Source organism: Amblyomma maculatum, chromosome 2, assembly GCF_055883805.1.
Source record: "Amblyomma maculatum isolate TAMU_Amacu chromosome 2, ASM5588380v1, whole genome shotgun sequence".
NCBI lineage: Eukaryota > Metazoa > Arthropoda > Arachnida > Ixodida > Ixodidae > Amblyomma > Amblyomma maculatum.
The window spans coordinates 225,244,446-225,269,833 of NC_139345.1; the positions used below are offsets into that span (position 1 = coordinate 225,244,446).

A 25,388-nucleotide genomic window follows, 5' to 3' on the forward strand; every position below is an offset into this window, starting at 1 on the left:
ATGAAAAACAGGTGGCCGCTTGTTCAAGTTATGTCGCCTTTCGCTCAAGGTTCTTACCTTGTGTTCTCGGCTAGCAGTCCATGATCAAGAAGCATTTGGAGTAAATGCGGATGATCTGTAACACCCAGACGGCTGCTTCAACTACGTAGTCGCCGCCGGGATCTCGCCAGATGCTCTCAAGAGCAGTCGGTACGGCACGCACCGCCCGCAGCTGCACCTGTTCGAAAGCTTCAGTTAGCGATTGCGCACTCTCGCAACGGTCAAACGTAGGCTAGGCTGCAAGACTCGGACATACATACCAATGCGTAGTTCCGAAACGGCTGGGATCGGGAGGCTGACGGTCGGGGCTTCTGCAAGCCGGAGTTGTGCCGCGGTTACAGCTGCCTGGCACCCGCCGACCTGGCACCCGAAACGTTGCGTCGGCGTAAGGCTCAAAGCCCACGATGTAACCATGTTTTAACAGTAGCGACTATATTTTAGTTCACTATAGCAGCACAGCGACGCTGGAACCCACGGAGGAACCTAGGCATCGGCCATATTAAAAAACCCTGTGTGAGCGTAGAGTAGGGCACAATTAGAACCTCTAAAATACACCGAGCTCGGTCAACTTTAGCTCAGCAGGCTCCGGCAACGGGAGCTTCTCATTGGCTTAGCGCTATGACGTATCTGTTGAGTTGAGGAGGACGCGTGCTAGGAAACCGAAATTCTGTTTTTGTCGCTATTAAATCAACGCGGGCGATGAAACGAATCGAGGTATATTATATGATGCAGGACAAGGATTCCATTTAACCAAGCCGTGCAAAATTTCCGGAAAACGTTTCACGACCCCTTTAACGTTAGAAAAAAAACAATTGCACTGTTGACATATACTATGTGTGCAATATATTCAAAAGCAAAGTTAGCTAAAAGTATCAAATAATTAGGCAGTTTGATCTCTTGTGGAATCACCCTGAAGTAATTTCATGTTGTCTTTGTGTCAGACAAGCTCATTTGATTCCCATATTCATTCTCACGAAAGAAGATTGACCAATATAGGGGGGTATGGACATGAGCTGGTTGTAAACCACATGTTATTTGCTCACCACTCACCTATGAGGCTGAAACATGGAGGCTAACCAAGAGGGTTCTACTTAAGTTGAGGACAACCCAGAGGGCTATGGAACGAAAAATGGTAGGGGTAACATTAAGAGATAGGGAGCGTGCAGAGTGGGTCAGAGAAATAACTCAAGTTACCGACATTCTAGTGGAAATTAAGAAGAAGAAATGGACATGGGCAGGACATGTAGTGCGAAGAGAGGATAACCGATGGTCGCTTAGGGTAACGAACTGGATTCCAAGGGAAGGAAAGTGTAGCAGGGGGCGGCAGAAAGTTAGTTGGGTGGATGAGGTTAAGAAGTTCGCAGGGGTCAAGTAGATGCAGCTAGCACAGAACCGGGTTAATTGGAGAAATATGGGAGAGGCTTTTGTCCTGCAGTGGATATAGTTAGGCTGATAATGATTATGATGAGTCACATATCTAAAGCTCCAGAAACTAGGGAAGAAATATTTTACATCGAAGTTACTGTTGATTGCTTCCAGAGCTTTCCGGTCATAGTCATCCTTGTTCATGACCACGAATCTTGCTGTCTTGTGGGATAGCAATAGTCTAAGGTTCCTCTGCTTCAGGAAAGACTGTTTTTCCCTCAGCGCACCCTTTATTCTTTGGTCGTGACTATTTCGGGATGCACTGCAGTCTTTCAGACACACAAGAGTCCTTCTTGTTGGAAGGCGCCCGGTCCGCGACTGCGTGACATTGCTGATCAGCTGCAGAGGCTTCATGTGCGGCTGCGGTGCGAACTTGGGGCCTTTATCCAGAGTCGTGGTCTCTATGCCTGGTAGCCGGCAGTCTGAAAGGTTGACGCAAACGCATCATTGCCGTTTCCTTTTCTCTCTGCGTGGTAGCTTTCCTATAGGGCTACATTCCATTGTTGCTCTCCGCTTTGCTCGGCCAAGATCAGGAAGTACAGCAGCAGATCCCATTCTGTTCCTTTTGCACCTAGGAGAGGATGCACTTGTTGATTCTGTTATTTGCGCAAAATAACAGAATGCTTAGGCACCAACTAGCCTGCAAAAGCGTACTCACTTGTTAATACTTCCTGTGTTTTTGGTTTCCTAAAAGAAGCAGTGCTTTTGAGTAAGCTGTGATACAGGAGTGCACATTTTTGGGCAGGTCACTTGTACATACTTAAGCAAGGAAAGTGCACAAATAAAGACATGGAGGAGGAGAGCACAAGGGCAGGTGCATGTATCTGGCTACAAATAAAAGCTATAGGCGTATGGCTGCGCTTTAGGTGGATGTCAATGAGTAATTGCTTCCTTATTGCAAATCTACTCCACCTTGGGGGATTCCCCTAAATATTCTATCAACAACATTCCCACTTCGAGTTATAGATTAATTAGCTCTTGCCCTACCATCTGATCTGCTGACTGTCTTGGTTTGCTCAGTTGGTAGAGCGACTGCCCTGGAGAGGCGATGGTCCCGGGTTCGATCCCGGACCAGGACGAATTTTTTTTTGAACTACAAAGCTTCTGAGAAAGCTGTATAGCCTTCCTTTGCAGCCGTATGGCTGCACTTTGTGTGGATGCCAATGAGTAATTACTCTTGTATGATTACAAGTCATTTGAGATTGCTTCATTGATATGACTGTTATGCATGTGATTTGAGGTGTGATGCAGATTTTATAAGAAGTCATGCTTCTTCGAAATAAATCCTGAGCTATTGTCAGCGCTTGTGTCTGACCGCCCTGAATGAAACAAAGGTTCTGAAAGGTTTTAGATACATTGATGACTACCTAGTGCTTTATGATGGCTTCGGTACGAATAATCACCACACAGCTTTGGAGGCCGTAGCTTGCTTTAACCGTACTCTTCAGCCCCTAATGATTACACACAAAGTTTTTGTGCAAGGCTTTTATGAGATGGGTGTGGCTAAAGGTACGTCAGACGGACCCGATCAAAGGTCTTAAAGGTACGTTCGACGGACCCGGTGCATTTTTCACGGATCCGAGAAATATTTTTCAGAGGTACGGCGGACGGGCCCAGTCGGTGGGGTTCAAGTTTAACGTCCGATAGACCCTATGCATTTTTCTCCGGGATACGCAAGGTAGATGGATGGGGATGGGCCTTTTGGACTTGGGATACGTCGGAAAAGCCGGATGTGTAGATTGTAGTGGTTACTTGCATAGAGTTAATACAAAGGCTTTGTATTAACTCTATGGTTACTTGGTAGCGATAGCCAAATGTAGCCAAATCGAAGTTGATACGAGGTGTGCGATATATGTGCGAGGTCCAAGTAGCCCAAGCACGGTGGATCCAAGCATACGTGAAATGTGAAATTACGAAGAACAGTATAGTGGCAAGAATAGTGCCTAGAATGGGTGATAGATTCACGTGAGTTGGACAGCGACAGGGTGGCAAGCACGACCAGAGCGCATGTAATCGCGGTGTTGACGGCCAGCCTGCGGCCCGCACGCCCGCTCATTTGGACCTTGTTATCATGTGGATGATCGTCTACGACGTTAGTTATGTAGTTTTGATTCCTCAAAGTTTCCTCACTTCAATCTGCGATGAGATGCGTCACGTAACGCGTCGCTTTCTGCTCGTATTAAAGTTTATATGTGTTTTGCTGTGCTGCAAGTTCTACATACATACAAGCGGCACTGAAAAAGCTGGGTACCGCCGATGTGTCTCTGGCCCAAGCATCGCGTCATCCTTGTTTGTTGTGCGAATGGAGGTGTAGGCGCCGGTTTGTGTTTTCCGTGAGATGTTATGATGTCCCTGCTATGTCGTAACGAAAGTGCTGTGTGAGACTACGAGAGTGCCGTGGTGATGTGATGCGTGCGCCGATGTCCGGACGGACATCAGCGTGTCCATTTATGATCGCCGATGTTCCGAGTGCATGCCAGTGTTTATTAGGTGCAGTGGTAAGTCCAAAAACATGGCGTAATAAGATTCACACGCCCTGTGCAACAGTCGACGACAATAGGTCATCGACAATTTGTTATCAGACTGCACTACAGAGCTCAAAACTCGGAAAATGTGGTGTTTCTACAAACTACACGCCTGTTGTTTACATTAGTGCATTTTGAAGGTCCGAAAAAAAGATTAAATGGCAATACTTTAACCTGGCCTTGCACAAAGTTGTTGGGAATGCACATGATACAGTTTTTGCATGTTGGAGTAGACAGAAAAATAAGTGCCCAGCCCACACTGTCGAGATACGCATTACTACAGGTGAAATGGTTCAGGCTTCTGAGAAATATCAGCTGCCTGGCATAGCATCTTCCCAAATGTTCAGGCTTTGTACTATTGTTGAAGGCCACTTTATCATTAATAAAGGAACGAATATGGTTTTTGTGTTAATGACTAGTGCTTTTTCAATGTAATATGTTCTTTCTTTCTCTTTAGTTTTTCCCATAATTTCTTTTGCTTTTTGATGCTAGACAAACTCAAATGGTACACTTTTAAACTTCTCTGTCCAAAGCTGAACATGAATGTCTGCCATGCATGTGACAGTTGTAATGCTGGAAAGGTTACACACTGCGACATCTCAGCGACGTGTTCAGCTACTTGCCCCAAGGTCGTGATATTTAATGCCAGTGATGGCAGTCGCACTTTGGTGGAGGCTAAATGCAAACGCATTTGTTTCCTGCGAGATGTCAATGCAAAGTACAAAGTCCAGGGAGTAAATTTATCTAGAGCTCTTCACTGCAGTATTCTTCTTAGCTACATATGTCACTTTAGGATGTGAAACCCTACATGCCACAGGTAGGATATGTTGTTTTTTAGATTTTGGAACCTCTCATCTATGTTGCACAACATTTGGCTAATTGTAGTTCTCAGACAGTTGTTGAAGATGAAACCAAAGCAGTTATTGGCATGGTTTCCCGCTTGGATTAATTTGCTAATTGCAGTTCTTTGAAACTTGCGTCACTGCTAGACAGTACAAATAGCAGGCAATTGAATTACAAGAATGCTGTGGATCATGCATTTCAGTTGACAAATGGAAAGTAATGGTCCCCTCCATGCATGCACAGGTGCCCATAGATAAATACATAATTGGGTGTGTGATTGTGACACATATCAAGGGACTACAGAAAGCCATGTGGAGCCAGTGTGATATTCTTCATGAAGACTAAAATAAAATTCTACAACAGCTGCTGTCCATTGCAGAAAAATTTGGTCATTTTGTGTGTGATTAACTGACCATGAATAGCATTTTAATCAGAGTGATATATAATATCTGGTTTAGCATCCTAAAACAACTATGAGGGACGCAACAGTTGAGGGCTCCTGTACAATTTCGACCAAGTGCGGTGCGGGGTCATGCACCGCATTTCGACCAAGTGCAGTGCGGTGTCATGCACTGACACCGCACAGTGCATGACAGCCTATTGTTTTGCCTCTATTGAAATGCCTCTGCTGTGGTTGGAATCAAATCTGCATCCATGGGTTCAGCAGCCAAGCACTTTAACTACCGAGCCAGCACAACGGGGTCAAGTAATAAAATGCACGCCATTACATTTCCTTCACAGAACTAATGTATACAAGAAAAAGTATATAGCAAAAAAAAAAAAAAGTTTTATTGCACATTATATTCACATGTCAGTAACATCCTCTAGGAAGAAATTTCTCGTAATATTTGCATTGAAACAATGAACATCTTAGAAAAACAAAACAATGCACTTACTGCACTCCAATTGTTAATGGGCAAAGTTTTAATCTATGCTACTAGACTGCACTTCTCACAAAAAAAAAAAAAAAAACACAAGCCCCATCTGCTTTGGCCAATCACTTGATGAAACTAATAGAGACAGATGTCGCACACCACAGGCTGGTCGTCTCGCAACATATCTGCATTCGTTGCATTTCAATTTCGTGCCTTTTCACTTAGCTTCAACTGTTGCCAGCTTTACTAGTCACCCATCTTTTGTGAAATATTTTTTTACGCTGTTCAGATCAGCATCCTTGTTAACAATGGTCTCTGGCATTCTCGATGCTATCATTTTCACATCTTCCTCACCTGGAAGAACAAAGAAAATGATAAGCCTTGAGCAGACAAAAAATTAGGGAGGCACCTAATCTCCACCTGTAAGGGTATGATGCACCAGCGTTAATGGCTCTTGTCAGCAGATCCTACTGTGGATTCCCATTCATTTACATGCCCTTTGCTACAAACTTAATCACTAATTCCTTAATTCATGTCTCTGTTATCTCACACATACTCATTTGCATATGGTCGTAGGCGGCCCTGTTATGTGATAGACAACCTGGCATAGACCTCTGTAAGCCTCGCGTTAACCAAGCTGTACAAACATGCCTCCATGGCCTTGGAGTAAGCTTTCTTACTCGAAGCCGAAACGTCCCGGAAAATATTTCAAAATATAACTTTGTATGCTCGAGTTAACAGCTCCTGCCATGTTGTGTGGCCTCGTGACAGTTGGCTCGTGGTACTTTTGGCTTGTGCACAGTGTCTGTGTGTTAATCATGATGGCTAACATGCATGAAAAATACATTTTTGCACAAACATTGGTGGCAAATGGTCAAGTGGTGCACTGCAGATTCTGAAACAAACACCTATATGCATGCAAGGGCGGCATCATCACACAGCATAATCAAGAGTTCTGTCGGTACCTGCAGTTACATGGCACTCCAATGCCCATTAAAGGACCACCTCAGACAATGGTTGTTGTTACCACAAGACCTGTTCTAACAGCTAGTTAACACCCACTGAGTGATGGGCATATATATGCATACCTTAGACAGCTCATGATTATGAGTCTTATTATGACTTCCAAGGAGTTCCTGTCGTCAGAAGCCCTACACTTTGTGAAAGCGGGACAGCTGTCTTGAAAGGTGATGAAAAAAGATAACCAGGTTACCTTACCACAACGTTAAATTACAGAGGGTGAATATGCTGCGTGAAGATACCAAGAAGCTTGTACAAAGAAAATTGAGAGTGAAATGGCAGGATTTTTGAAGCATTGAAATAAACAACAAACTAAACTTTGTCAAACCTGTCATCGAGGAATGGAAATCATGCAGTCATCAAAAACACACCATGGAGTACATTTCAGGTCATCTTCACAAAAGACAAACCCACACCTGACACGCAGCTTCATACTTATGAAACATGACAAACCAATATGCAAGGAGCGTGGATATGAACTAACAATAAACCATGTTTTACTTGCATCTGTGCCAGACTCGAGAAAAAAGGAGGAAAACATTTTGTACAATTTTGCAACATCCCTTTCCATCCCAGCATGATCCTAGGAGAGACTGCACTAGTCCAAATATCCTGCATTTTTGGTTTCCTAAAATGACTGAACGTTCCTGAGCAAGCCACATCCTAAAGAACACTAGTCATTACAGACAAAATAAATACATTAAACCTTATTCTTGGTGCATGGCAGCATTAGTCGGGTATGCATCATAAAAACCAACACAACGCTTATAAGCTTTCAGTCTGGTGTGGTCCTTATTCACGTGACAGCGCTGTCATGCGGGTCCAATGTCCCAGCGATCGGAAAGTGACCTTTTCTAAATGCTAGCATAAATTTAAAAACTGTGAAGGCTATTCTACAGATCTCTAAAGACGCGCGGGTGTTTGGTTTCGACTGGCGTACTCAAGTGTTTTATCAGCGTCCACCTGCTTTGTTTGTTGGAAAGCCTGTAGTGAAAGTGTTAAAGAGAAGACATTTTTGAATAGTGCGTTTCTCTAGGCGTTGCTTTACTTTACGGAGCCCACAAAATGCAGCTGAATGTCAAATGCCGCCTAGATAGGTTTTCTAGCAAGACAATGGTGTAGAGTGGAAAATCGCTCCGCCGGACCAGCGCTGACCGCGGACTTGAAAGGCGAACTGTTCAAACTTTTAGCTACTGACCACACCTGAAACACTGAGTTGTGCATGGTCAAGGCAGAATTTTTCCACTGAGCATTGGTAGCTATCGATTTCGCGCCCAATATGAAAATCCGTCCTCTCTTCGGTGGTACATTTATGCGCATCAGGGTAGGCCAGCCGTGGGAACACGGATGCGTGGTTGTAGCAACGATCGCTTGCATGACACTCTCTGCACAATTCCAAGAATCAGCATCTGCAATGAAATGTGCAGCGCACATTTTCTACCCCGTACCGAAGTCCAGCGACGCATGCATATCTCCCGCGCTCGTTCGGGTCACGCTAACCTCGAGCATGCGGGCGTTTAAACTGCATGTACGCAAAATCGAACGAAGAGAAAAAGATGCACGCTGAGTACTTGTCTAGACTTCCAAACTTCCTAAATACCAAACAACATTGCTGTTTGTGGGGAAATGGATCATTCACGCTTCTGGCTTTCCGGTTCTGCACTCATGTATTGCGGTGAAGCGGGTCTTCGCCTCGACGAGTCGACGTGCAGCTCGCTGCTGTAACTGCGCAGGCTTCTAGTAGATTCAGCGTGTCTTTTGCCACCTACGGCTCTGAGGTAGAATCTAAAGGAAGGATTTAACTAGGATCATTCTATTTCCTCTGTTTGCATGTGAGGGATCGCATATATGACGTATGTCACATACAGCATATACATACTTTAGACGGCCGAATGTTCTGCACGGCGAGGTGTGTGTTCTGTGCCGGCGCTCGATCTTTGATGCAGGGCTTAAGACAGCGTAAATGCTGGGAATAGCTCGCTCGCATTACAGGCAGATCGAGGTGATAGTTAAGTGCGAAGCGAAAGCTGCTCGTAAATGTGCGTATCTCGATGCCAGCTGGTGGAGCTGGTGCAGTACGTCGCATCGCCTGCAGCTATGTGCGTGACAAGCGATGTTTGCTACACAATCCTGAGTGAAGAGTGTGATCTATGTTAGAATGGATGAACTCTTCGTAGCACCTCATTGGGAGTCGCGGTGCAACAAACGCGTTCAACGTGCATATAGCCATGAGCCTGTATATCAACGTCCGCGGTATCTTTACGAGAATCTAATGGGTACGTCGTATGTATCTTTAGACACTTCGTTATGAGATTCCTTAATCTCAGGCTTGATTTTGGTAAAGGCCATTTGTGCGGGGGCCTATGAAGCCAGAGGCCACAAGGCGTCACTCACGTTCCAATCGGCACATTCACAACTAGTGAATGCAAAGCTCTGTTTATCAAATGCATTGAAAAAGTAGCGCATTCATGCAATGGAATGTCACCAGGAGCTGGCTAACCCTCACAATTTCTTATGTCTGTCTCTGAACAGTTAAATAAGGACCTAAAATGGGAGCTTTCCAGAGACGAACAAGGCCGCGAGAGCGGGACGCTGAAGGTTTGTGGCCTTATGTGCACAACATTTCCTACAGACTGAAAAAGATTGGCCGCATGCAAATATTGTGCTCATCGCACCAGAAAAACTTAACAACCTTTTCCGTAGCGTAAACGCTGAAGAGACGGCAGGGGAGCAAAATAAACCACCAAATTGGATTTGCGGAATGCACGGAAGGCATTGTGTATTCATTGTGTATTCATTGATTACGAAAAAGCATTTGACTCAGTTGAAACCTCGGCGGTGATGCAGGTATTGCGAAATCAGGGGGTAGACGAGCCGTACGTGAAAGTGCTGGAAGATATATATAGTGGCTGCACAGCAACCATAGTTCTGCATAAAGAAAGTAACGAAATTCCCATAAAGAAAGGTGTTAGGCAAGGAGACACAATCTCCCCAGTACTATTCACAGCTTGTTTAGAGGAAGTACTCAGAGACTTGGAATGGGAGCAGTTAGGGATAAGGGTAGATGGAGAATACCTCAGTAATCTGCGATTTGCTGATGACATTGCCTTGCTAAGCAACTCGGGGGATGAACTGCAAATAATGATTGATAACCTAGACAGGAAAAGTAGAAAGGTAGGCTTGAAAATCAATATGCAGAAGACTAAGGTAATGTTCAACAGCCTCGGGAAGGAACAGCAGTTTACATTAGGTAGCGAAATACTGGAAGTAGTAGGCGAATATGTCTACTGAGGACAGGTAGTAACGCAGATCCAGACCATGAAAAGGAAATAAGAATAAGATTGGGATGGAGCGCATTTGGCAAGCACTCGCAGATTATGACTAGCAGCTTACCGGTATCGTTCAAGAGGAAAGTATACAACAGTTGCATCTTGCCTGTACTCACCTATGGGGCTGAAATGTGGAGGCTAACCAAGAGAGTTCTACTTAACTTGAGGACAACCCAGAGGGCTATGGAACGAAAAATGGTAGGGGTAACATTAAGAGATAGAAAGCGTGCAGAGTGGGTCAGAGAAATAACAAGTTACCGACATTCTAGTAGAAATTAAGAAGAAATGGACATGGGCAGGACATGTAGTGCGAAGAGGGGATAACCGATGGTCGCTGAGGGTAACAAACTGGATTCCAAGGGAAGGAAAGCGTAGCAGGGGGCGGCAGAAAGTTAGGTGGGCGGATGAGATAAAGAAGTTCGCAGGGGTCAAGTGGATGCAGCTAGCACAGAACCGGGTTAAATGGAGAAATATGGGAGAGGCCTTCGCCCTGCAGTGGGTATAATCAGGCTGATGATGATGATGATGATGATGATGATTCAATACCACTGAAATGGGGAAGAACAGACAGATGTACGAATGAACCACTGAGAGTGCACAAAAATAACACTGATTAAGAGTGCAGGCATATTGGAATACATGTCAAGAGATTGTCCGTCAAAAATTTTTGCCGCATAACTTGAAGGCTGCAAAGTACTAGAAAAACATATTGAGCAGCTGGTGCATTAGATGATCGAGGCAGCTGAGATAGCTGGGTTGCAAGAACAGTGCATTAGCAAAATGTCCCTGCTGCTAACAAAAAAAAAAACGATGTGTTAAATGCATAGCGATTTTCAAAAGTGCACAGAAGCATATGTATCGTGGTGGGCAGAAGTAACGTGTCTTTTGAAGTGACTTGTAATGCTGTATATATGGATGTCTGCTCATTGAAATCATTGCTCATTGAAGAGGACAACACTGTTGAAAATCATTGTGTTGACCTCTTCTCGCTGTTGACGTATAATGAAGCCAAGTTCTGGTATCTGAGCCAATGTGTGCTCTTGTGTTTGCAGTTGAGCTGGCCGATGTGCTGGGGACCCCTGCGAGCAGGGCGTGCTCACGACCTGTCCTTGGCCGCACTCCAGGCCAGCTCCTGTCTCTCACCTCTGACCTGTCCTTTGTGAGTTGCCTTCCCTTTGTTAAGATCTCTGCAGAGGCCTATTTTAGAAACGCTGGCCCCATGATCTTCAGCAGCCATGTTCCTATAGAGGATGTCAGTGCTCGTCAAAAGCACTAGTTGATCATCCGCAGCCCTCCCATGGCATTCGGACGTTAACCGGGAAGAGCTACAGGCCACCCTCAGTCAGTTTTGTCACAGTCTCCATGACATAACTCACACAAAGACACCCATGATGTTTATTTGCACCAATTTTCTGGCATTTTGATCAAAGTGAATGATTCCAAATGAAGCCTTGTGGTCTACAGTATACTGTTCTGTTTGTGAACGCTGGCCAGTCAGTGCTTGACTGTTGAGTGATCACACTGGCTGTCTTGCTTCCCCACCTAGTTTGGATATTTATTAGTGACTGTCATGAAAACAAAGCGAATACTCTCAAAGCATGGCACCTTTTATTCATATAAGGTCACAGTGGCTGAAGCCTTCTGTGTCATTGAAAAGCATACTGAACTCCGTTTGTTCACATCACAGGGAAAGGTGAGGGCAAATTGTGTGTGTGCTTGTTGACTGTAGTGTAGGAGGAACACAGTCATGTTTTAGCCTTGATTGGCCCAGGGGTGGTAGTGAAACGGAGTACATAGATGTTAGTCTATAGTGAAGGTGCCTTCTCTGCCCAGTTGTGTAAGTGCAAAACTGTCAACTTGGGTGTGGCGGTCTTCTGGTTAGTGGAGACCACTTGGGAGTGACTTTGCATGCAGTTCAAGAGCAGCTGTGGCGTGTGCAGACAGGTGCTGTGGGCGCGTGCTCGGCAACGCGTCGGTCATGTAGACGGCGCCTGCCACGTGGTTCCTTTCCTGGCTCAGTGGGAGGAGGCAGCCTGGAGGTGAACAACCGGCGGTCCTCACTCAAGCGATCCCCTCCCTCCTCGTTGGGTGAGCTATCTTTCTCCAAGTTGGTGTTTTCTTCATTTTCTTTTTCAGATATTTTTTATTTACTTACTTATTTGCAAGTTTATTTTCAAAATGAATGCAGTACACACATGCACCCAACACTGCCTGCTTCTACAGTGACAGAATAGTCATCAGGCCAAAATGATGGGCTTGTCACTGGTTGCAGGTAAGCATTCAGTCCATTAACGTGGGCAGTAGGAATAAATAATGGCCTTCACTGCCTGTTGACCCATTGCAGTGGTTTAGCAGCTGTTTATCATTGAGAGCATTTTATTATTGAGAAATCCACCTATGAACTGTTTCACATGTAGTCTGGTTGAGATGAAATTTTGCAGTGACTATGAACAGTGGTAGCCCTACGCAATGGTTGAGCCATGCGTCCATGCGGCAAGAGAGGAAAATTTTAGTGCGCTTTTGTGTCATTGGTGCTTGCTGCATATGCCGAGTCCATGGGCAGCTGCTGATTTTGAGCGATATATACTCCCATGGTTGGCCCTTGCTCTGATTTACCACTACATCTTCGACTCCATCCAACCTGATAGGCAGAGCTGTCAGGACTGTTTGAACGCATTGAGCGAAGCTCTGGGATCTGCCCGAATGTGGTTTGAAAATTGCGAGGCTCTTTTGAAGGATTGGGCTACTTTCAAGCTCTTGAATGCTTTCACAAGTGTCATTAGAAAAGAAAGAACCCAGTCACTGCTTCAGTCAAGAATCCAGATTCCAAATGAGTTTGTCCTTAATTATGCTGAAGAAATGAAGCGCTTATTTCGCTATGCAGACCCTGAAATGACTGAGGAAAAAAATGCGAATTTTTAATGTGGGGTAACAGAAAATCTCTTTCTGCTTGCCTCGTGAGAAACCCGCCCCAAACCGTGGCTGAATTCGAAAGAAAAGCATCCTTAATCAGGGTGTCTAGCAACCGACTATGGCCTTGTTGACTCGCCATCAAAGGGCGAGTACGTCCTCAGTGTAGGATGTGTATGTCTCCAGGAAAGAGGCTGGACCAGCACCAACAGTTCCAAAGGTCTGGCGGATCTGTGTCATGAACTGAAGCCAGTCAGGAATGGCGTCCTCATGGTTGAGAAATGTCTTAGCCACATCACTAAGGTAAAACGAGACGTTCAGGAGCTTCATAGAAGCGTCCTAGCCGTTAAAAGCGCTGACCCGATCGTACTATTGTAGCAAGTCTTCGACGTCGTCACCACGGAGACCGGCGAAAACAGGAGGGTCGTGTTGACGTGAAGTAACTGACCATGTGTGATGGGTCAAATGGTGAGGAGGAAGTGCACCATGGGACGTCAGCTGTGCACAAGAGGCATAGGCAGCCGTCGGATGCACGTCGGTAGCGACAGGCGGCGGAACGGTACTCAGAGCAGGCGGATGTGACTGCGCCATGGCGGTTGATGTACTGCCAAGAACACGACTGGAACGGAACTCCAGGGGGTGTCGCATTGAGGGCGCTGGGATCAGGACTCACCTCCACCACTTGTGAGGCAGAAGGACGCACCAACAAATTCACCATTCTATTCCAGATAGGCCAAAGCTGCAGCTACCGACTAGCCACAGCTCATCAACACTTCGTCTTCTTCGCACGACACGATGACTGATGATCATTACGCTCAGATGAAGATGAAATTCCCTCACAGTGCTTACAATATAACCAGACAACACCAGATACACACCCTCCTTGAAAACTACAGCAAGTGCTTTTCACTGAAAGTGCGTCAAACTCGGTTTGTCAAGCACCGCATTATCATGAGCACGCTCAACCGCTTTGTCAAAGCCGGGTATCGCTACAAAGAATGCCATCTATGATCAAGTGGAAAAAATGCTTTATGAAATGACGTCATCCAGCCATGGAAGCGTTCCTGGGCAGCACCAGTCGCTCTAGTGAAGAAGGACAATTCACTTCTGTGTCGATAATTGGTTACAAAAAGGATGTTTACCTTCTCCTCCACATAGTGACTCTAGACCGGCTCTACAAGGCAAGATACTTCTCATCGATGGGCTTGAAGAGTGGCTGCTGGAAAATTTAGTTTAAAAATAAAACAGCGCAAAACACACAGACGAAAGAATAGAAACAGACACCACAAGTGCTGACTCTCAACTGATTTTTAATAATCGGAAACACTATATATAGGGGAGCACAACAAATACATAGAAGAGCACGTGTGGCTACGTGTTGTCAAGATACGCCACTTCACTATCGCGCAGTAACAGCGAAGGTTTGCTGACGCACAACCTGGTTCTTTTCCTCATCTCAAAGGCTTCAACAATTTCACGTGTCAGCTGCACCGGGTGTTTGCACAAAATGTCGCTATAATGGAATAAAGGTGAACATGATTGGCATTCATGGCAACGGTCTGTTAAGTTCGAGCAATGGGCAGATACCAGGGAGCGGTAATGTTCACAGAGACGTGTGTTAATGCAACGTCCCGTTTGCATTACTGTTACTGCGCGATAGTGAAGTGGCGTATCTTGACAACACGTAGCCACACATGCTCTTATATGTATTTGTTGTGCTCCCCTATATATAGTGTTTCCGATTATTAAAAATCAGTTGAGAGTCAGTGCTTGTGGTGCCTGTTTCTATTCTTTCATCTGTGTGTTTTGCGCTATTTTATTTTTAAACCATGTATCACCAACTCGCCCGCTTTGCCATTCTGTTGGAAAATTTAGGTTGACAAAAGAGAATGCAAGAAGATTGCGTTCATCACAGCATACGGCCTCTTTGTGTTCAAGGTGATCTCCTTTGTCCTCAACGACAAAGCCACATCATCCGCATCAGCCACGTTTGAGTGATTAATGGATACGGTACTAGCAGGGTTGTCTGGTATATTTAGATGACATCGTTGTCTTCTCTGCGAACTGTGAGGACTACTTAAAAAGGCTTCGGACATTGCTCGATGCAATTAAGACATCAGGGCTAGCGTTAAAAGCAGAGAAGTGCCACTTCGCCTACGAGGAGCTGTTGTTCCTAGGCCCATCGTAAGAAAGGGCAGAGTTCGCCCAGACCCGCAGAAAGCAGCTGCGATTGTGCAGTTTCTGCAGCCTGGTGACAAGAAAGCTGGGCTGCTGTGTGCATACTACTACTATTTGTAAGTGTAAGGAGGAAGATGAGTTTCGGAAGCATGCGCACCGCGAGCGCACGGCGCGAGATCCTGTTGTTGAATAAGAAGCCTCGGACTGACGCTTCAGCAAGATCTCTTCTCTCGGATCCCCAGGTTAAGAAACCTTGTTACAACTTGGTGGAGTGTGCTGATTCGACCCTTCATCTACCGTCCTGGAGCTACGCAGCCACATCATCGCATCAGCAATGACAACCGATGTGAGCCAGCCCTCTGCTTCTTTGCCAAGCCCCGTCGTTTGCCCAGGAGTGCTCCGACAGCGGGACCCGGCCATATTCAGCAGGACTGATGATCACGATGTGGAGGATTGGCTTGCCTCTTACGAGCGGGTAAGCGGCCACAACCGTTGGGACGAAGCCCTGAAGCTCAACAACGTCGTATTCTACCTGACGGACGTTGCCAGTCTCTGGTACCACAACCACAAAGCAGAGTTCACCACCTGGTCAGCCTTTAAGCAGGCCTTGTCTGATATCTTTGGCCGCCCTGCTGTCCGAAAGCTGCTCGCCGAACAGCGCCTGAAATCTAGACGCCAGCAACACGGTGAATCCTTCCCCAGCTATATAGAAGATGTTGTGAGTCTGTGCACATGTATCGACCCGTCCATGCTGGAAACTACTCGAATCTGGCATATTTTAAACGGCATCGAAGCAGACGCCTTTCATATGCTTGTCGCTCGCAACCCCAACACCGTTACCGAAGTCTTCACGCTTTGTCAGACATACGACGAGCTCTGCAAGCAGCGCATTCCAGCCCCACCACTATTCATACAGCCCGATTTACTATCATGCTTGGCTGTGTCGGCAACCAGCAGCTCGCTGCTCGACCAGATCAAGGACTTTGTGCGCGAGGAGGTCGCCCGACAATTATCCCTTCTGCAAAGCGTTCAGGGCCCTCCTTTTTACCTAGCCCCAAGCCTTCAAGCTGTGATTCGGGATCAAGTGGCTGAGGAGCTACCAATCACTCCTCAGCAGGTTCCAGTCGCAGCGGCCGCTACGTACACCGACATCCTCAGACGCCCCAGCACCGAATCGCACATCTCGTTCCGCCCTCCCCCTCTCACCCGCCCTCCACCGCCGGCCGCCAGTCCCTTTCAATCCTCCTCGGCCGACTTCTGTTCGCTCGAACCCTTGGCGTACTCGGTACAATCTACCAATTTGTTACGCATGTGGTGCTGCTGAACACATTATGCGTTACTGTCGTTACCGCGTCGTCCCGCCTACAGATTATTCCTGACCCTACGCTTACGGGCCTGCTGAATATACGCCACGTTCCTCTTCTGCCGACCTTGATTCCGCTGCCGATCGACCACCTGCTCGCCGCCGCTCTCCATCACCTAGGCGCTCGATTTCACCGACGCGTCGCTACACCGACGAGCCTCGCGAAAACTAATTAATGCAGTTCCCGAGGCAAGAACTGCGAGTGCATCGAACAACATAAGACCTCGTTTCGTCCCTGCAAGTGGGATTGAAGTTTTTGTGGAGGGTGTGACTGTCTTAGCTTTTGTGGATACTGGCGCTGCTGTGTCTGTGATGAGCTGAAAACTGTGTGTCAGGCTATGCAAAGTGACGATGCCTTTACCTGACCTTTCGCTTGACACCGCTAATGCTCAGCATGTCTTGCCTTTGGCGGCTTGCACAGCCTGGTTTTTCATTCAAAGCTTCCTATATACCATAGAATTCGTCGTTCTGTCGTTGTGCTCACAGGACCTTATTTTAGGGTGGGACTTTCTCCGCGACCATCACGCCATTATCGACTGCGCTTGAGCCGAAATCAAACTTCTACCTTGCAACGTCCCTTCGGATATCGATTTGTTTCCTGCGCCCAGCAAGTTGATTGCGACTGCCGACATCGAGGTCCCTCCGCGCTCATCTATTACCATTCCTGTTTCCTGCCTCTCCGCACCTGATGGCGCCGTGATTTTCTCCCCGTCCGAGAGCTCCGCATCTCGCCACGCTCTGCTTCTACCCTACGCTGTGCTCACTGTCCAAGACGGCTGCAGCCTAATTCAGGTTTCCAACCCTTTGCTGAGCCCCTGCTCTTTCCTCCGTGGTGAGTGCCTTGGTATTGTACAGCTCATCGATGGCGTGATAATCCCGGACAGTTGCACTGACTCCTCTCTTCCTGTCGTCTCACTTACTTTGCCTGATCCTACTTCTTCCGATGCAGCCGAAGTCTTTGTTGGTTCTGTCGACGCCAGCCTCGACCCACAACAGTGCTCCCAACTTCTTCACTTACTGGAGAAGTATCGCTCTTCGTTCGATATTTCAAAAAGCCACCTCGGCCGCACGGCTACCGTCACCTACGAGATTGATACCGGTACCCACAAGCCGCTGCGTCAGCGCCCATACCGTGTCTCGGCAGCTGAACGGCAGATTATTGAAGACCAAGTCGACGACATGCTTCAGCGGGGTGTCATTCAGCCATCCAGTAGTCCGTGGGCCTCACCTGTCGTCCTTGTCAAGAAAAAGGATGGCACTATACGGTTTTGCGTCGATTATCGGCGCCTTAACAACATCACACACAAAGACGTCTATCCGCTGCCTCGAATTGATGACGCCATAGGCTGTTTACAAGGAGCTGAGTTCTTTTCGTCGTTAGACCTGCGATCAGGATATTGGCAAGTACCTCTTGCGAAAGCCGCACGCGCCAAGAGTGCTTTTGTAACACCTGATGGCCTAGATGATTTCAACGTCATGCCCTTCGGTCTTTGTAACGCGCCGGCCACTTTTTTGGGTGCATGATGGATTCGATACTCCATGGCCTAAAGTGGAAACCTTGTCTCTGCTATTTAGATGACATTGTAGTCTTCTCTTCTGATTTCGAGAGCCACCTTCTGCGTTTGGAGTGCGTGTTGAACTGTTTGACCCAAGCTGGGCTCCAACTTAACCTGAAAAAGTGTCGCTTTGGTGCTCATAAACTCGCAATTTTAGGCCACGTAGTTTCCAGATCCTGCCAAGCTTCGCGCCGTTGCTGACTTCCCGAAGCCGTCCACTATGAAGGAGCTCCGCATCTTAATCGGCCTATGCTCTTATTTCCGACGTTTTGTCCAAAATTTCGCCACTAGTATTGCGCCTCTGACGAACCTTCTGCGTGGCGACAACGGCCTGACCGGTTGGTCAGACGCCTGTGACACCGCTTTTATAACACTGCGTCGTCTCCTCGTCTCACCTCCCATTTTACGGCACTTTGATCCAACTGCTCCCACTGAAATTCATACCGATGCCAGTGGCGTTGGCCTCGGCGCTGTTCTTGCGCAACGAAAACCTGGTTTTGAAGAATACAGTCGAGCCCACTTATAACGGCCCCACTTAAGACGAACTTTCGCTTATAACGAACGAGACCGGAGCGACTGCCAAAATATACATTACTTCAATGGCACAAGATCGCACGTATAACGAACGTCCATGAGCGCTGCCGATCGGTTACAGCGAACGGACGGCGTAAATCCGGTGCCCCGATACGAGATAACGATGGGCTCCCATCCCTTTTGGTCTGTTTTCGCAATCCTCCTCGCAAGCGAGCTACCCTTTGCTCGCCGACGCGCGTTGCCTACGAGTGTCGGCGCGTGGTGTGGCCTCCAAGGCCACGCTGCCGCCCCTCCTCGCAACTCCGCTCCCCTCTCCTCTCGCCATTCCCTCGTCTTCGCCTGTCTCCACGGCGCCGGCCGCCGGTATAGTCTTCGAAGTTTCGTCGTTTCGTTTCCTGGCTGTTCCATTGAGCGGCCGTGCCAGGGGCGCGGGGCGCCAGGAGGCAGGCCTCTCCATACGCTAGCGGTTGTACTGTTTGCACGGGCGAACTGAATGCGCAGCGGCGCGCGCGCGCCGCTGCATTCAGTACGGCGGTGACGGTTCATTGTCTCCGAGATTTGCGGAGGAAATCTTGGAGGCCAAGATTGGAGGTCACGAAACGAAAAGCGCTGGACATGGCAACGAAGCGAGCAATTGTGACGGAACTGTCTCAAGGTGCTAAAAATTGCGAGCTGGTGAAGGAGTACAAGTGTCGAAATCAACTATCTCTACAATTCTGAAGAATAAGGAAAAGATCGCCAGCTCCGACGCCAACACAGCGGACAGAAAGTGCCTGCGGAAGGCCACTTATGCGGACGTAGAGGATGCGCTGCTGAAGTGGTTCGTCGACGCACGGGCTCACAACATTCCGATAAGTGGACCAATGATGCTGGGCAAAGCCAAAGACTTCGCATTCCTACTAGATTTTCTCGACTTCTGCCCAGGCAATGGCTGGCTACATCGGTTCAAAGTGCGGCATGGGATTGTTTTTAAATCGATTGTCGGTGAGGCGCGTTCGGTAAGTGACCAGGATGTTGCCAATTGGCTTGCAACAAACCTAGCCATTATTGCAAGCTACGCGGAGCAGGATGTGTATAATGCAGATGAAACTGCATTATTTTATCAGATGCTTCCAGACAAGACGCACTCCATGAAAGGAGAGTCATGCGCTGGCGGTAAACACAGTAAAGTGTGCGTTACAGTTCTTCTGTGCACTAATATGAATGGCAGCGACCGGCGCATGCCGTTTGTAATCGGAAAATCCAAGAAGCCACGTTGCTTTCGGAACCATGTACCTGTGCGCTACAGGCACAATACTAAGTCCTGGATGACACGGGATTTATTCGCAGAGTGGCTGGGCGAGTTTGACCGCGACATGCAGAGGCAAAGCAGGCGCGTGCTGCTGTTGCTTGACAATTGCTCAGCGCACCACGTGCAAACGTCTCTGACGGCAGTGACTGTACTTTTCCTGCCGCCCAATACCACTTCTAAAGTGCAGCCTCTTGATTTGGGCATAATACGCTCCTTTAAGGCATCGTATAGGCGCCGCATTGTGCAGCGCTTGCTCATCGCCGTTGACCGTCCGGCCGCTAACTTGCCGCTCCGAGTTTCATTGTATTCAGCCCTTGAGATGGTGAAGGCGGCCTGGGCGGAGGTGACGACCGCTTGCGTGCAAAACTGTTTCCGCAAGGCCGGCTTCGTCGACGCAGTACCGGACGTCGGGCCTGATGCCTCCGATGATGATGATTCCGGCGGCGATTTGTGGCAGCGCGTCGTCAACTCCGACATGGGAGGAGCTGGCATTGGTTGGCAGGATTTTATTTCTGCGGATGAAGACGCGGATATTGCGGAACCGTGCACGGACGAAGGCATCGTTTCTGAAGTGCGGGCCGAGAGCGAGGCGGAAGAATCAGATGAAGATGAAACGTCTGAGCCAGCACCCGTAAGCACATCTGTTCAGTTCAGTTCAGGCGTTCAGTCGTGTCCGACTCTTCGTGACCCTATGGACCATGTCACGCCACGCTTTCCGGTCTCTCACTATCTTCTTAACATCACATAGCTTCATCTGCAATGCCTCGAGAATGCCATCTAACCATCGCGTTCGCTGCCTACCCCTTCTCCGGCGACCCTCAACCTTTCCCAACATCAAATCTTTCTCCAGCGACTCCTTGTGGAAAACCAGTTTCCTTCCCCTTCGCCGCGACCGACCACTACCACCCCAACGAGCTTCATGGCAGCGCCGGCTGGGAGAGGAGGTAAATACCTCCCCTTGGGGGAAGGAGACCAGCGATGGGTGCGCCGCCAAGACGTCTACGCGGGTTCCCGCGAGAAGACGAGAGAGAGCTTCTGGATCCAGCCAGCAGCGAGAGCGGTCGTCTACCGCGCCTCTCCCGGCAAATGCCGGGGGATAGCGGGCACGGAGTACGCTGCGCACACGGGAGGACCCGTCGTGCACGACCGCCCATCTTCTGGTTCCCAACGGCGAAGCGACCGGTAAATGCCGCACGCTCTCGCCGCCTCCCGCGGCAAACGCCGTGGTACGGCTTTGTCCGAAGAATGCGGCGCGCACGGGAGATCCCGGCCGCCATATTCACGGCGCGTGCAAATGTCCGCCGCCGAAGTCGCACCCCCATTCCCCAGCCGGTGAGTCAAAAGTCCTTCTTACGTAGCCTTGCCCTTCCAAGGAATACCTTGTTGATGTATAGCTAGCCGGCATGCTCTGTATTATTTGCAAGTGCAATAAATAGCATTCGAGTATTACCGCTGTGTCGTCCCCGTCCTTTGTCCCTTTGTTCCCCTCCGCGGGTCGCTAGCGAGAACGTTGCACCTGCGGAGTAGGAGCGGGGCGGAAGACCGTTCCCCCTCATAACCCCCACAATGGCGTCTCAACGTGGTTCTCTCGTGCAGAAGCACTTGAGCTACTTACCCCTCCCAAAGGACGATAGTCAGTTCGCGGCGTGGAGTGCCTGCCCGGACTTGTAACATTAGGCCTGACCCGACATCGCTATGCTAGCAAGGCTAATATGCTTTTTTGACGGCGAGGTGGGAGGAGTTGCAGCGAGAACAAATGGTCGTGCGTGTATTTGTGTGTGTGCGTGTGTTTATGTGTGTGGAGCATTTTTATTTGTGAGTGTGCGTGTGTGTTTGTGTGTGCCGACTTCCGAGGCCTTTGAGAGGTACAGCCACGAGGTCCGTACATGGAGCACGAGACCGAGCCGTCCACGGAGAACAGCACGCCGGAAGCGAGTGAGTGCCTCAGCCGGGACGGTGGCCCTACTTTTCTTGTATATAGTTGTAAATATTTCCTCTTCTGTCTCTTTGGCTCTGGGAGCCAGGTGCCGCAATCGGCTGACTGGTATTGCAGCCGTGATTGCCGGAAAGCACCGGGGCGCTCCGACACCGCTGGACGCGGTGGGCGCCGTTCGCTCAGAAGTTGCCTTTGGATGGCAGCGAGCGAGTAGGGCCACCCTGGGTTCCTTGGCGGAGATGCACATCCTCGCGGCGCTGCGTTCTAGCTATTGTCCTTAGCGCTAGAGCGAGTAGGCTTAAGGCTCTTTTTGGGAGCTGCCTGTCGCACATCGGAGGACAGGCTAACCGTGGCATACAGCATGCGCAAATGCGGTTTGCTTGTTTTATATTGACCTCGCTGTAGCCGAACATCTCGCTGAATTAGAGAAAGCTAACTTCGTTCAAATGAACTTGGTATTTTTGGGCTGAGAAGGCGAATCGGAAATTTCGTGGAACCAGATTATTATGCCGGCAAACGAACCGCGGATGCCCGTGCTTCGTTCGGATTAACGGAACGCAGTGCGGTGCCGGATAAAATTGTTTGGCACTCGCATTGGCCCGCATTTTACCAAATGGTCATTTTGCTCAATTTATTCAACCTTTTTGGAGATCCGGAGGGTTGTGCAGATATCAAGTGAAGCCGCCTGGACCTGCTGCCATTGTTTACGTTCCTGCCTGCTGCCCTGCGGCCGTGAATCACCGAAGCTCGGAGTCTCACGGAGCCAGTCCGGCTTGACGGGAGAGGAGGCCAACCCCTACCTGCCAACAAAGGCGCGCCAGTGGGAACAACACCCTCCCGTCACGCTGGCTTCTGGGACCTGCCGATGGACAGCGGGGGCCCCTTCACCTTGCTGCTCGTCGGATTACACCAACGTTTGGATCGCCCTGCTAAGCCTGGTGTTTACCTCGCGGATGGCGTCCAAGGAGCAGCTCTTGACAACCATAGGTGAACATTTAAGGAGGGAGGAATGTGGAAAACCAGTTTCCTTCCCCTTCGCCGCGACCGACCACTACCACCCCAACGAGCTTCATGGCAGCGCCGGCTGGGAGAGGAGGTAAATACCTCCCCTTGGGGGAAGGAGACCAGCGATGGGTGCGCCGCCAAGACGTCTACGCGGGTTCCCGCGAGAAGACGAGAGAGAGCTTCTGGATCCAGCCAGCAGCGAGAGCGGTCGTCTACCGCCGCCTCTCCCGGCAAATGCCGGGGGATAGCGGGCACGGAGTACGCTGCGCACACGGGAGGACCCGTCGTGCACGACCGCCCATCTTCTGGTTCCCAACGGCGAAGCGACCGGTAAATACCGCACGCTCTCGCCGCCTCCCGCGGCAAACGCCGTGGTACGGCTTTGTCCGAAGAATGCGTCGCGCACGGGAGATCCCGGCCGCCATATTCACGGCGCGTGCAAATGTCCGCCACCGAAGTCGCACCCCCATTCCCCAGCCGGTGAGTCAAAAGTCCTTCTTACGTAGCCTTGCCCTTCCAAGGAATACCTTGTTGATGTATAGCTAGCCGGCATGCTCTGTATTATTTGCAAGTGCAATAAATAGCATTCGAGTATTACCGCTGTGTCGTCCCCGTCCTTTGTCCCTTCGTTCCCTCCGCGGGTCGCTAGCGAGGACGCTGCACCTGCGGAGTAGGAGCGGGGCGGAAGACCGTCCCCACTTAAACCCCACATCCTCTCTTCTCATCAGATGACCAAAGTAGCTGAGCTTTAACTTTAGAATTTGACCCTCCAATGAGCAGTCAGGGTTTATGGTCGACAATATCGACTGATTTGATCTTCTGGCAGTCCAAGGAACTCTTAAGAGTCTTCGCCAGCACCACAATTCAAACGCGTCAATTCTTCGGCGGTCAGCCTTTTTCACAGTCCAACTCTCGCATCCATACATCACAACTGGAAAGACCATAGCACGGGTTATACGGATCTTGGTTGGCAGACTAATGTCTCTGCTCTTTACTAGGCGGTCAAGGCTAACCATTGCTCTCTTTCCCAGAAGCAGGCGTCTCCTAATTTCATGGCTGCAGTCTCCTTCCGAGGTAATCTTGGCGCCCAAGAACAGAAAATCTGTCACAGCTTCCACTTCTTGTCCATTGATGCTCCAGGACTTGATAGGGCAAGACGCCATGATCTTCGTCTTTTTAATGTTCAGTTTAAGCCCAAACTTCTCACTCTCTTCTTGTACGCGCATCAGAAGTCTCTTGAGTTCCACTTCACTTTCTGCCATTAAAGTGGTATCATCCGCATATCTAAGGTTGTTGATACGTTTTCCAGCAATCTTCACTCCAGCTGAAGACTCGTCCAGACCGGCCTTCCTCATGATGCACTCTGCATATAGGTTAAATAGGCAGGGCGACAGTATGCAGCCTTGTCTCACCCCTTTCTCAATCGGAAACCAATCAGTAAGACCATGCCCAGTTCTGACTGTGGCCTCTCGCCCTTCATCTGTAGCAATGGGCTATATAGAGGGCCTCAGACAACTTGTCTATGCCAAGGGACTTGGCGAAGAGCACGCTAGTGCTTTAAATAAACTGGAGACCGCCCTCATCGCATCTGCACTGCAGAAACAGACGAGCATCACAGTCTTTTTTGCTAAGAAATAAATTTTGTGTTTTGACCGCCAACTTTTTTTTTCTCTTTTTTAGTTTGTGGTCCAGTTACTACGAACTTCAGGATATAACGAACGGACACCGCGTGATGCTCAGGTTCGTTATAAGCGGGCTCGACTGTACGTCATTGCCTACACGAGCCGTTCGTTGACAAAAGTGGAATCTAATTACTCCGTCACAGAAAAAGAATGTCTAGCCATCATTTGGGCAATCTCCAAGTTTTGCCCTTACCTGTACGGCCGTCCTTTCGACATCATCACGGACCACCATTCCTTGTGTTGGTTGTCCTCCTTGAAAGACCCTACAGGCCGGCTAGCCCAATGGGCCTTCCGTCTCCAAGAGTATGATGTCCGTGTCATCTATCGCTCCGGCCTGAAACACATTGACGCCGACGCCTTGTCCCGCTCTCCCCTACCACTTCCCAGCGCCTGCCGTTCCCGCATCGAGTGCTATTCGTCGACACATTCCTTGCGCAACATGGCATGTGCATACCTGCCAACTCTTCCGAATTTTCCGTAAAATGTACGAATTTTGACCAGTCTTACGATTTTATGAATCTTGAGGGAAATTTTACGGAAAATGTTTTATTTTCGGAAAAAAAAAAAAGTGCTGACATCTACTAACATCATGGCCTCCGAGATAACACCACACGCGCGGAAGGGTAATCTCGGAGGCTATGTTAACACTATTATGGTACCTTTGGCGGCCACGAGAGGGCAACACATTTTTGGGATATCATCATCAGCAGCTGCAAACGTTGTAGTGACTTCTATCGTCTACTCGGGGGAACACGAATCCATATCCAAAACTCAATACCGCCTCCGCCAGGCTAGTGGCTGTTCCTTTGTTCACGTGTTTGGACAATGTTGGTGTTGGCCTCTGTTTTTGCGTGATCTGCGGCCGCGTCCAATTCAG

General features: G+C 48.7%; 1 protein-coding gene across 3 annotated transcripts in view; it reads left to right on the plus strand.

Annotated features, from left to right (window-relative positions):
- The window catches only part of gwl (serine/threonine-protein kinase greatwall), a 267,750-nt gene that overhangs the window by 164,270 nt on the left and 78,092 nt on the right, over positions 1 to 25,388 (plus strand). For all 3 annotated transcript variants that reach the window (XM_084595827.1, XM_084595828.1, XM_084595826.1), the window contains 2 exons: positions 11,109 to 11,215; positions 11,997 to 12,144. In XM_084595827.1, coding sequence (XP_084451953.1) covers positions 11,109 to 11,215; positions 11,997 to 12,144 — 255 coding nt within the window. The remainder of the gene's footprint in view (positions 1 to 11,108; positions 11,216 to 11,996; positions 12,145 to 25,388) is intronic.